The sequence below is a fragment of the Nomascus leucogenys genome, chromosome 16 (genome assembly GCF_006542625.1).
Source record: "Nomascus leucogenys isolate Asia chromosome 16, Asia_NLE_v1, whole genome shotgun sequence".
Lineage (NCBI taxonomy): Eukaryota > Metazoa > Chordata > Mammalia > Primates > Hylobatidae > Nomascus > Nomascus leucogenys.
The window spans coordinates 50,041,790-50,054,512 of record NC_044396.1 but is presented as its reverse complement, the minus strand read 5'-3'; the positions used below and the strand labels follow the sequence as shown (position 1 = coordinate 50,054,512).

At 34.1% G+C, this 12,723-nt stretch overlaps 1 protein-coding gene across 4 annotated transcripts in view; it reads left to right on the top strand.

The window, feature by feature from the left end:
• The window catches only part of ASPH (aspartate beta-hydroxylase), a 218,742-nt gene that overhangs the window by 43,143 nt on the left and 162,876 nt on the right, over window positions 1-12,723 (top strand). For 3 of the 4 annotated variants that reach the window (XM_030795402.1, XM_004090780.3, XM_003256031.3), the window contains one exon: window positions 485-553. In XM_030795402.1, coding sequence (XP_030651262.1) covers window positions 485-553 — 69 coding nt within the window. Of the gene's footprint in view, window positions 1-484; window positions 554-5,204; window positions 6,267-12,723 lie in introns of those variants that run through there. The other variant, XM_003256030.4, reaches the window with a different exon arrangement.

The window sequence follows — 12,723 nt, the reverse complement described above, 5'->3', positions numbered from 1 at the left end:
TTAGCTTCTATGTTAATCTTTTTACATTTGGTCTTTATTTGAGGCTTGGTTGTTTCTTTTGGTTCGGATATTGATAGTGTGATGAAATTTCATGCTTTAGAAACATTAAATTTCGAGTAACTTAGGAATACATCAATATTATTTCATATATGCTAAAAACTTTACCAAAAATATTTTTAGCAGTATAATAAAAATTATTCTGAACTAATTAGCTCAGGATGTTGTTCAATCTTTAAAGAAAATGCTATGTCAGTTTTATTTCATAGAATTTGTTAGCTGAACATTTCCTGACTCCCTTAACTGAATTGCTCACTACTTTTAGGTAAGATATTCATTTGACACTGCTTTGCAGGATTAAAAGAGCAAAGAATTGTATTAATTGGTAACATTTATGACTGAGTTGCAGGACTTCGCTAAGTTTTAATACCTTATTAAATTTCTTTTCTTTTTTGTTCCCATATCCATCATTTCTCCCCTGTTTTAGGAAAACTAGGAATCTATGATGCTGATGGTGATGGAGATTTTGATGTGGATGATGCCAAAGTTTTATTAGGCAAGTAAACATTTTATGTTTTTTGTTAGTGGTGATAAAATGCTGGAAACATATTTTTGCTTTAATAATATCTATCTCAATAGTATATATCTTACAGATTTTTCTCCCTTAAATCATATATTTCGTTACTGTTAAAATTTTATTTTTCCACACTCTTTCATGTCAATTTACTTTTATCAATGAATAAGTATATATCTCTTACACATATATCTTTTGATAAGTATAATAATTTCATGTGTATTTTCAGATTTAAAGTACTTCTTATTCTGAACTTAGAATTTGAATACATAATATCCTAGTCTGTTTTTAGATACGGTAATTATAGCCATTTTTCATTAACATTACACATTCACTTCCGTTTCAAAATGTAAATTTCTACAGGCTTACATAAATTAATTATGAAATAAAAGTGATAATAAGCATCTTAAAATGTCCCATGCATATTTTAACGGTAGCATTAAAATATGAACTCATGGTCTTTTGACCCAGTGTCTTTATTTTGGAAGTCTTGGACCCTTCTCTTTCATTATCAGAATTACTTGTCTTTATCAGAGATGTTTCTTGTAATAAATAACAATGTGGTATTCCCTTATTTGTTTTAAAGTGCTGTCTTGCTGGAAAGAATGGTGTTAATTTTAATATGCCAATTTTATATAATCTGGCCTGGTGAGACTTCCTTTGCTTTTATATGTAGCATAATATATGTTAAAACTTTTTATATCAGAGTCTTTAGAAAAATAATGGATATGGCATGGTATTATACACTAAGCTGATAAAATAATGACCCAAATAAATTCTTCTTAGTTACACTGTTTTGTGTATATTTATTAGACATGAAAACATGGCAGGATGTCACATCTGTAACCAATGAAACTGCTTTTAGTAGATTAATACCATGTCCTTATGAAATAAAGTTCTAAATATGAAAATAGAGTTTTAGTTGTGATTAAAGGTAATAAACCTTCCTAATGTTGACCTTTGTTAGTGTTTTTTTTGTTTTGTTTTGTTTTGTTTTATTACTGCCCATTGGGAATTAGTGTTTGCTGCATAGAAACTTACTATGAAATTTCTTTTCTTGTCTTAACTTTAATGAAATTTTCAATGTAGTCCTGTCATCATGTATCTAAATTTGAGTTTCTCTAAATATATTAAATTCTCAGATGACTATAATCCCAGGCATGTAAAAGAAACAAAATTATATAGAACTTATCAGAATGATGTTAATTTGCTTGCCTATAAATGGTTTATTACTTCATTATATTACTTTAAATGACAAATTCTGAATAGCAAAGCTTTTTATTTTAAAGGTAAAATAAAATGTGGGCCAAGTTCCCTCATTTTTAGAAATAATACTACTCTCATCTACTGTATTTTATTGATTTTTGTTTGTTTTTGCTTAAAACCAGCTATGTGGTCTGTCAGGAAATGTCAACCATTAGAAATTAAAACGTGGTATTTCTTTGATATAACACACTGATTTCTATAGCAAACTATTACCTTAACTTGATTTTTAGTGTATTTGAGATTTCAAAAGGTCATCCCCTTTAAGGTTTTCAACCTACCATTAAGAAGCTAATTAATTGTAACTGAATATTGCTGTTTGCAGGCATAGTGTGAGAAACTCATAAATTGTGCCATTTATAAGAATTATACACTTGGAGGTGGAACTAAATTTGGTGAATATCAAGGTTTATTTTGGTAACTTTACTAATAAATGCATAAAGACAGATCAGATAAAGCCACATAAATACTTTTTTACTCTTCCTGTACTAGTTTGCAGTTGGCTTGTGGCTTCAGTACAGATGAAACAAACCAAAGGTGAAATGTTAGGCTTACTTATCACTTCTAATCTTATTTCATAGTGTTTGAGTTCTCTGCCTGAAATGCAACCTTAACTTGAATTGAGTTTTATGACTAAAGTTCTTTTCTGGTTTGTGAGATTATTGTAGTTTAATGGTGCCTCTGTTCCTGGAAGGTTACTGCAAAGACAGCCTGGTGAAATTGTTGGTAGTACAGAGGCTTTAATGGGTACTTTGTGGTCAGGTAGAGGTTATGGGGGGAGCACTACAGTGAGCCATATACCCAAAATGAAGCCAGACTTCCAAGGTACATTCTCACTGGAGAGGGAGCTTAACGGTAAAGTTTAAACTTTAAAGGTTTAGGTTTTAGATTAAGGCCCAGGAAATCCAAGGGGAGGGAGGAAGTTAGGAAATCAGAGATTAGAGGAGCTGTCGGCATCGCAGGTATAGTAATAATTGAGATATGTTAAACTTTCATAGATTTTGCATTTATTTCATACGTTTTTTTTTCTAGATTCTTAAGTCTGCATATATCTAAATCTTATAAATTTGGGGAAGTATACACATTTACATGGTACATTTCACTCAATTTTAGGATTTGGCTTTTCTTGTGAAATAGAATTAAATATATGTGAGTAAATCAAGACCCCTAACCATCATTAATTTTATTATTTGATTATTTCTGGCCAAGGCCCTTCTGATTCTTTAAAAGTGTACTAAGCCCATTTTTCTTCATTTACATAGCTTCTTATTTTTGTGGCCAAATTAACTAAAATATAGGTATCTTTGGTTGTAGTTCAGATTATTGAAAACTACCTTGTTTGAAAATATTTTCTTTAAAAACTTATTTTCCAAATAAAATAAACAGGAAAATGACCCGAGAACTAAATGACGCAAGGACTAAATCCTTAGAGTGACACCACCTAAGGATCATGTGGTTGTCCTTTTGTCCTATGGCTAGCACCGAGCTGGCATCCTATCAGGTATGGCTGGAAAGCAAAAGGGAAGCCAGTCAGCACTTGCTACCTCCTGGAAAAACATTTGTAGACTGATAGATGAATGAGTGAGCTGATGGGAGGAGAAGACCAGACCTTGCCAAGCCAAAGGCATTCCCTTTGGTTGAGCCCTGTTCTTAGAGGTTCAGAAGGAATCACATGCCGAGAATATGCATTTTTCTCTTTGGACTAGTACTTTTGTCTTGAGAACCACAGGAAGGTTGCTTGGCTGGGTAAACAGTTTTGTTCAAATGCTTTTGCATATTTGTTGCATATGTTCACCTGTCATACTGAAGGATGGAAAAGTTTTATATCTTATATATAAAACTTGGAAGTACTTATAATATATTGGCAAATGGAGAAAAATAAAGATGTTTATACTAAATATGCAGCTATAGTGTTTTAAGGCAGGAAGAAGAAACAGTGTTATTCCCACAGGGACTTAGTTGGGATTATAGATCTTTGTTCACAGCATTTGTCTACTGCTAAATTCAGTGAAAACATTCTAGGCTTGTCAGAAAGTAATTTAAATACCAACTGCAATTTGCGTTTTTCCTACCAAAAACATGAACAATGACATAATATAGTTCTTTTGAGTAAAGCAGAGAAAATTCACTGTAATCTTTAAAACTTTTAAATTAGTTGTCGTCTTATCTTTTATCTGCCTATCTTGATTGCTAGTTGTTATACTACATGGAGAAATTGTGTGTTGCCAAAGCCTTAAATGACTGAATTAGGTGGTTGCAACCAGAAAAGCTCAGTGGTCATGGATGTTCACATTTCTTACAGTCAGAACACCCCACCCTATTATTCCTCCGCAGAATTATGGGCTTGATATACAGCTTGGTAGTACTGGCAGATTCTGATACCTACTGGAGCTAAGAAACCTCTGCTACCCAGAGCCAGTTCTTCACAGGAAAAAAACAAATGATGAAAACAATATATACTTTGATTTATTTCTATCCTAAGGGCCTGTTTGGGGTCCAATACTTAGTTGTAAGGGGTCTTAGCAATAGAAGCTAATTTCACAGGCCCATGGGGAGAAGAATTTGGAATGTTCCTATTGCAAGTGACCAGCTAAGGCCTTGATCACATTTCATATTGGTAGGCAAAGTGAATTATTATTAATAGCTGACTCTTGTCATTGGCCAGAATTACAGGACCATGAGTCAGTTGCCAGAGTTTTATAGAGCTACCACATTTAATAGTGTTAAAATTTAAGTGTTAAAATTATCTGAGTTACATAATTTCAGTGTATTTTTGCCCATCCATGGATGCTATAAATGGTAATACTGCTAATTATATTAACTCCAGAATTTCCTAAGTTAACTCCAAGTCTTAAGTGGGGTGGTGGTGGGGGGAGGGGAGAAGTTTGAGGAAATAAGCCTTTCTAGTTTGAATGAACAAATGAATGAATGTGTGTATAATCAACTCTCGATAAAATCTGGTTGGTAAATGAGCAAATCTGGAGGTTGTCAGAGTATATATCTTTTTTTCCCTGATACTGCTTTTACTCACTTTTCCTTTTACTGTCAACTGATTTTCTATTACTGTCTATTGATTTTTGACGATAAAATTTTGTCTGTCAACTCAACACTTTAATGAGAGAAAGATAAACCTGGGTAGGGGATGGTAGGAGTGGTGAGGATTGGTCAAATTGTGGCCTTCTTTTGACATTTGATTGAGAGTTGATTGTAAGGTGTGCATTTTAATGGACTTCTTTATTTTCCAAATACCGTTTCTGTAAACCTCTCTGACCTTGATGCACGTCGCTTTTGAGATCACCCTTCCTCCACTTCTTTTTTCCACCTAACTGCTCTCCTTATTTTCTCTCTCTCTTCCTTTATTCTTATGTAGGCCTGACCAAAGATGGCAGTAATGAAAATATTGATTCTCTTGAGGAAGTCCTTAATATTTTAGCAGAGGAAAGTTCAGATTGGTTTTATGGTTTCCTCTCATTTCTCTATGATATAATGACTCCTTTTGAAATGCTAGAAGAAGAAGAAGAAGAAAGTGAAACCGCAGATGGTGTTGATGGTACGTCACAGAATGAAGGGGTTCAGGGAAAGACTTGTGTCATATTGGATTTACATAACCAGTAACCTTGATTCAGGGACTGAAGTCATTGGCTAATGAACACCTGAAGCAGCCTCCTTTTTCTTTTCTTTCCTTGGCTTATGCAGGGCTTAATGTGCAGTGGGGCGGTTGTGATCTTACCGTGCAAGTCAACCATGTGATCTTGCCCAGTACAGCTACTAGCTAGTCCCTTGCTCGCTCAGCTCCCCCAACTTCTATTGAAGAAAATGGTACTCCTCATTCTTGTAGTCAGCTACAAAGTACACTGAAAATGATGTTCTTGGTGGTATAATTGGTTTCTGTATCGTTTAGTTTCAACTCATGTATTCACTGAACTAAATTTGAACACTTAACAGCAAATTGTGTTGTGGTTAACCCTTGATGCTTGTCTTTCTAACACACTATTAATTACGATGATTCTAATGGATTTCATTATAAAAATATTTCTGGCATGATTTTTAAGTTAAGTGCTTCTCTGTTCTTTAACATGACTGATGTATAAAATGATGGTTCTTTACTAAGCTGATATTTTTTATTGTAATTTGTTTAGGTTTGTCAGATAGGTTCATACAAATTTCTATGTAAAATTCTGTGTTAATGGTGCTTTTAAAATAATTTAAAAATAACTCCATGTTTTTGCCTTAGAGTAAGTTAACTTACTGTTTTCAGATAGTAGCATGACATATTTCTGTCTATGAAAGCAAAATTTATTTTAAATTTTATTTCCAAATATACATCCAGAGAAAGTAATTTGTATTTTTTTTTAAAGTAGGCATATCACACAAGAGGGAACATGTGAATATGTATCTTAATGTTGTACATATTAAAATTATTCATCCTAAATAAGTCTTTTTCCATTTTTTCCTTCATTAACTTATTAATTGGATATTGATTTTGGCTTAGATATAATGTGATTTTTAGAATTATAAACTTATTGAAGTGGTAATTCCATTTAGGGCAGTAAACTTTTCCCATTAGAAAACCTTAAAAACATATTTGAATCAATTTCTTTAAAAATGAGTTTGCTTCAATAGTAACAAAAACAGTTGTAGCAGCTATATACAAAATGCATTTCTGAAAATGAGATTTCATCAGTTTCCCCTCAAGCAAAGCTCTTCTAGGGATAAGGAAGATAAGGAAAGGGATGTTACTTTTTGAAGGAGTGATGTTCCATGGTTTTAAATCTCCTCCAGCTTCTCTAAGATTTTGCTTAGTGTTAGTCAGAGAGCTAAAAATTTGAAAATGCTTGCACTTCTTCACATTTTGTTTAACTATAATTTCTACTTTTCAAATATTTCTTGTCTTCTATATCTAATCAAATTACTTTCAATAAGTGTATCATTCATCCATTTATTCTGAGGGGACTATGACAAATTTAAATTGTTAGAAATTACTCTTGTAGGCTGTCATAATAGCCTGAAAGTAGCAGCCTCAAGTCAGCACGGGACATCCATCCCCTCTGCCCACTATTTACCTGTGTCAGCGAATACTGTCCAATTTGCTAATCTTATTAAAAAGCAAACATTCTGTAGCTACTTTTGGATGTGGATATACACACTGGACAATAATGTCTTAAAGTTTAAGTGACTATTAAAGTTCTAGTTTGTCTTGCCCACACTAATGGGCAAATATATTTTATTCTGTTAATGCAGAAGATAGTCTGTTAAAGCTTCTGTTTTCAAATATTGAAGGACTTCAGTTAAGCTGTCACTTAGTAGTATGTTCTGCAACAAATGAGTATCATTCAGTAATGTTCCTTCTGAAAATTTATTCAGTCTTTGTATTTATTGTGTCTTCTGCTTTTATACTTGGGTACTATGAAATATCAAAGTTTATTAGGTTTAAATTCTAAAGGAATCTTCAGCCCCACTCAATGAAATTCACCCAGCCAAATTTCCGGGATATACTTTTTAAAGCAATTTTATTTGTTAACGTGTCGTTATTACTAACACTAGAAGATATTCGATTAATTCATAAGAAGTAAATAATTAAATTTGGTGTTAAAAATGTTTGAAATTATTAACTTTTTATCAGGCTTTATTTGCCATACTAATGCATATTTTATGTACAGAAATTAATTATGCTTTATTTTTGTGAGTGAAAAACAAGAATGTGGGATAAAAATGTGCTACTTATTTTGTACCACCTCTCATTAGTTCCTCTGAAAGCCTCTGATGAAGGTGACAGCCAGGTAGCTGACGAACCCCTGACTTCTGTGACTTCCGTCAACTTGTGCCTAAGGCTTGTGTGTGTGTGTGAGATAAAATAAAGGTATTTGCAGAACTGCGCTATAAAGTATCTCGAAACTGATCAAAATTACTTCACCTTAGTTTGATTTATTATGTATTGTTAAAATTCTTAATTTTCTAAGCGTGTATTTTCTAACTTTGTTTCATAATATAAGTCTTTTCCTACCTCATGTCTTTTAAACTTAAGAACTAAATTAAGGCAAAATCGTATCCTGTTAATTTGAATATTTATATAGTTATGGAATTTTAAGTTATACTGTATTTACTTTACCTTTTCAGTTTTGAGCAACCAAAGAAACTCTGTGGAACAGGCTCCGTGTTGAGATATAGTGTTGTCTCCTCAGAGTCACTGTTCTGGCTTCTTCGGATGCGCTGACATTTGTCCGATTGCAAAGGTGCTGGGTTCTCTGGAGTTTGGCACGAAAACAAGACAGCAGCACTCTGGGGATTCTTTTCAGTCCTTTAGCTTCCTTCAGCCTGCCTTGCTTTGAGACATGAGTGGTGGGTATAAGTCAGTTGGGGAAGTGTCTTCTGGGTGCCAATTTTACCCAGTCCTGAGGCCTGGCTGTCAGCCTGCTGCCCTGGAGATCCTGCAGACGCCTCGGCGCTGAGGACATATGGAATAGTGGGCTGTCATGCTTTTTCATCTTGTCCTTGATTCTTTCTTTATTCTAGAAATTACCTCCCTGTCTTATAGAGCTGTATCCAGACATAAAAGAAGGGCTATTTTCTGTTTGAATTGTTTTTATTTAGTTAGATAGAACAGATTGTTTGTCTACCCTGATGTTTGTGACTTCGGAGAATTATCAAAAAATTAGATCTAGCACAGCCAGTTATTCTTAATTTGGTCACCTGGCAGTTTACTTTTTGGGAATTGATGCTCCATGACCCTTTCTAAATAATCCGCTGGGCTAGCTCCTTAAGTCTATAAAACATACAAGAAATTTTCTGTGATTTGGCTGTGGAATCTTTGATCACAATGCATATTTGGAATACAAAGAAACTCAGTGACCCAGACTTTATTTTCATAAGTTAAATGATGGAACCAGTGTGCAGAATTCACTGCCTTTGTTACTTGTTGAGATGACCCTGTAATACTTAGGAGTTAGATATTAAGTAGTTTGTGGACCCCTTGAAACTAGGAACCAGATCTTCGGTTTTATTTGAATTCCCCTTCAATGCTAAGCCCTGCATGTGATATTCATTAATATCATATGAATAATGTCATATGCTGGTGTGGGTCCTGATGGATGAGGAGTTACTCCTTGCATAATAAAATACTGAGTTGTTTTTTTTTAAAAAAAAAAAACTGGTTTAAAGAAGTGGTAAAATTATTGGACATATTTTTTGCAATAGAAATGACATTTTGAGTTTCTATAACAAACTAACCTATGCTAACAAAAGTCTTCAGGTAACCTTTCCAATCTCCAATTTGTATTTGAATCTGCATTTTACCTTTTTTTCTCTGTCTCTGGATGTAATCCCTTTCTGCTTAGTTAGTCTTTCAGTTTTCTTATGTTCTGATCCTCCGTTCCCCACTTATTGTAGAGGGTCGGTGGGTTTGTAGCTTTTTCTTCTTCTTTTTTTAATCTGTACTGTATTATTACATCTATTTAAAAATAAAAAAGAAATTGGTGTAGTGTCCTGACATGCATTTTACTAAGAGTAGACATCCATTCTAGAGGAACAGTCTGCCTCGCTAACAGGATGGTTACTCAGACGTTTAGGGCCTCTTTTTGCTATATGTAGTCAGTGTTGAAATGATTATGATGTTCCAGTATGGGACAGAGGAAGATGAGAAGGCTCAAAGTAACTCACAGGTCTCACCAGAAATGGTGAGAGTGGCTGAAATGACCTGAGTATGAAGTGATATCCAGACGAATTCTAGAGCTGTCCGAAAGTCTGAAGTAGCTGCTTGTGTATCGGTAATGCAGCCAGTCTTCTAAAATCATGTCTATTGCATGTGGTGTAACCACAGATCTATCCATTGGCTTAATGGTTCAAACACTTTAATTTCATAGAGAACATTTGATTTTGAAAATGTGGAATAGTGGCCTGAGGCAGTTGCCAAAATGGCATAAATTTCCTTTAGGAACTCTCTTATGTTCTAAGGGAAGAATGTAAGACCTTTTTTCTAATTTCTGTATAAGAATTCCTAATTAGTTGCCAGAGCTATTAACTATCATCACTTTAAATACTTACATCAAAGGAAGTATAAAAGGATGAAAAGAAAGTAAATAGCATGGCAGTTGTTTTTCAGCATGTATTTTAAGCACATCCTAATGCTGCTTTATTTCTTAAATTAGAATATATTCTATTAATTAAAAACAACTTTTGTCTGAATGGATTAAGAAATACCAAGATGTTTCCATTTTTGCTCGAATTGATAGAATTTTCTTCATACTACTTGGAAACTGTTTTTGAAGAGCCTTTGTGTTGTCATGAATTTTATTGATTAGTGGAATGTTCCCTTTTATTCCCTAGACATTAGCTATGGTAGTAAAGACAGAAAAGGGGAAAAGTAGGGCATGCTTGTGGCATTTTGGCACTGTAGGGAGAATCTACATCAACCATAGTTACAAATGATAAGAATTTAATTCTGTCAAGAATTAGGAAGAATAGAAGGGTGGGCCTTTCATACCTGCCTTGTGGTTTTCCCTTAAGTCCACTTCTCTAATGCCCACAAACTAATATTTTTTCCCCTCTACGTGCTGTCACTAATCTTGGATTACCACTCACCCCTTTCTCCGTTACTGTATTTCCCATTGTTGCTGGGGAAAAAAAAATCGGCTATAAAGTTACCTGTACTGAGCCTCTGTCGGGGGCATGCTGCTCCAACAGTTTCCCTTGTTAGCAGTCATTCTAAACTTTTCCACAGCCTTCCTTCTTCCAGGGTGATTTTATTCCTCTGTAGAGATGATTTTGCTTTCTGCTTTGCTAAGATAATCTAGTGTGGCTTCATTCCATTATTTTCTTCTCTCTTCCCTTTACAACATTACTATCTCAGGATTTTTTTTGAGCTATTGTTTCTTCTCTCCTTCACTCATCGTTTTTTCAGACACTGCGTCCTCTGGTTTCCAAAGCTAGCCCTTTCCCTTGAGCCTGTACCTCCTCCTGACCTCATCACCTCTCTCCTGTTATGAACTTAGCTTCTTTCCTTACAGACGTGCCTGCGCTTCCTCGACCTTCAAAACAAAACCCGGATAAAATTCTTCAAACTTTTTCCTTTTCTGTCCCCCTCAGAATCTAGGGAAATTCCATATATGATCAGTTTTCTTCTAAGGAAATGAGGAAGGCTGATGTGAGCACCTTAGATTTTTGGTCACCTTTCCTTCCACCTATGTTTTCTCATCATTGTGGCATGACTGCCTTCTCTACTGCTTGTAAAACTGTATTCTGAAGAACCTTAGAGGATATTTAGTAACTAACATAACAAAATAGTGCCCTCATCCTAAACCTTTGTTCATGCCTTCCTTCCTAACACTGATCATTTCACTTTAAAAAAAACAACAACACATTTCCTTTTTTAAAAAATTTAATTTCATTTTCTTTTAAGTTCCGGGATACAAAAAAAAAAAAATTTTTTTTTCTTTACTCTCTTTTTGTTTCATTGTTACCTAGGGACTCCTTTGTTAACTGTTTTTGGTGGTATACTTTTTTCATGTCTATATGCTTTTCTTCAGAAACAGAATGTAATAATTGTTTAAATTATTAGCTTGGTCCTTGTTATGTCAAAAATATTGAAAAATTATTGGCTATATTTTTAAGTTCAGAAAAGCATAAGATGATCCTTTGGAGTTTTATATCGTGCATTGCACTTTGTTCATGTGTTCATTTGTATCACTGTAAGGATTTATACCCAAACCAAAAAAGTTCAAAATAAAGCACAGCACTGTTTATTTTTATATGTTTCACTAATCTGATGCTAATCTAATATTTTGGTTTATTCATGACAAAAGTTAACTCTAGTCTTTTCATCCATATAGCTCTTTTTACGTAGATCATAACAGTGGGGGTAGGGAGAGGGAAGTCTGGGTTTCCTCACTCTACTTTTTAATAGGAAGATCTGGATCTGCTGTGGGAGAACATGCAGGAGTCAGGAGGGGAACACAGTGGTACTAGAAGTATATTTTAGTGTTTTATGCTAATGTGTTTTACACATTAGATACTACTCATTTAAAAGTGGGTATTACAAGAATAGTTTTGATATTTTATTCTGAAATAAACTTTAGTGGAGAGTGACTGGAAATAGCACTCATTATTACTGGGTGATACACTGTTTTGACAGAGGTTAGGAAAGAAGTTTTGTCTGGGACGAATAATTTTTAAACATATGGGAATAAGTACTGGTTATGGTTATCTATGTATTTCATGTAAGTGGACAAATATAACCATAGTCACTTGTTTCCATTTTTACGTTGTCAATGGTAAGAGATACTAATACATTTTTGAAGAATATTGGTATTTCAACCAAAATAAATTACCATTCTCAAATGGATGAGCTCAATTGATAGATACAAATTGCTACCAATAGTGAAAGGGGAGATTTGAACAATATAATAGTACAAACATCTCATACTGAAAGTAGAAGTTTTGAGAAACATACAAAGTGGGTTTTACAGTTTACAGCTGGAAAAATGTCAGATGGCTTTGGGGACTTTCTTGTGACCACACCTTAGACCTTCGTTCTTTAGTGTCAGGCTAAAGGCCACCCTTCCTGAGGAGATGAACACTAAACCTTGCACCTCCAACCCTAATGTGCCTAAGAAATGGATTGGCAACTTGGAATGGAACTTTACAGTTTGCCAGTACATAGCATAAACCAGCCTTTATGTGACTGAGAGAGAGAATTGGGAAGATCAGTTCATTGGGATGCTAAGTACAGCCTGGTTGGAATAAGAGAGGTATATTGTTAGACACTCAAAAATAAATCTATTATTAGAACTTTCATTTTCCAAGAGAGGAAATAGAAAGCTATTGCAAAGTTTTTAGAGTGAAAATGTAAAACGTATGTACATAATACTGTCATTTTTACTTGCTCGTATAATTTT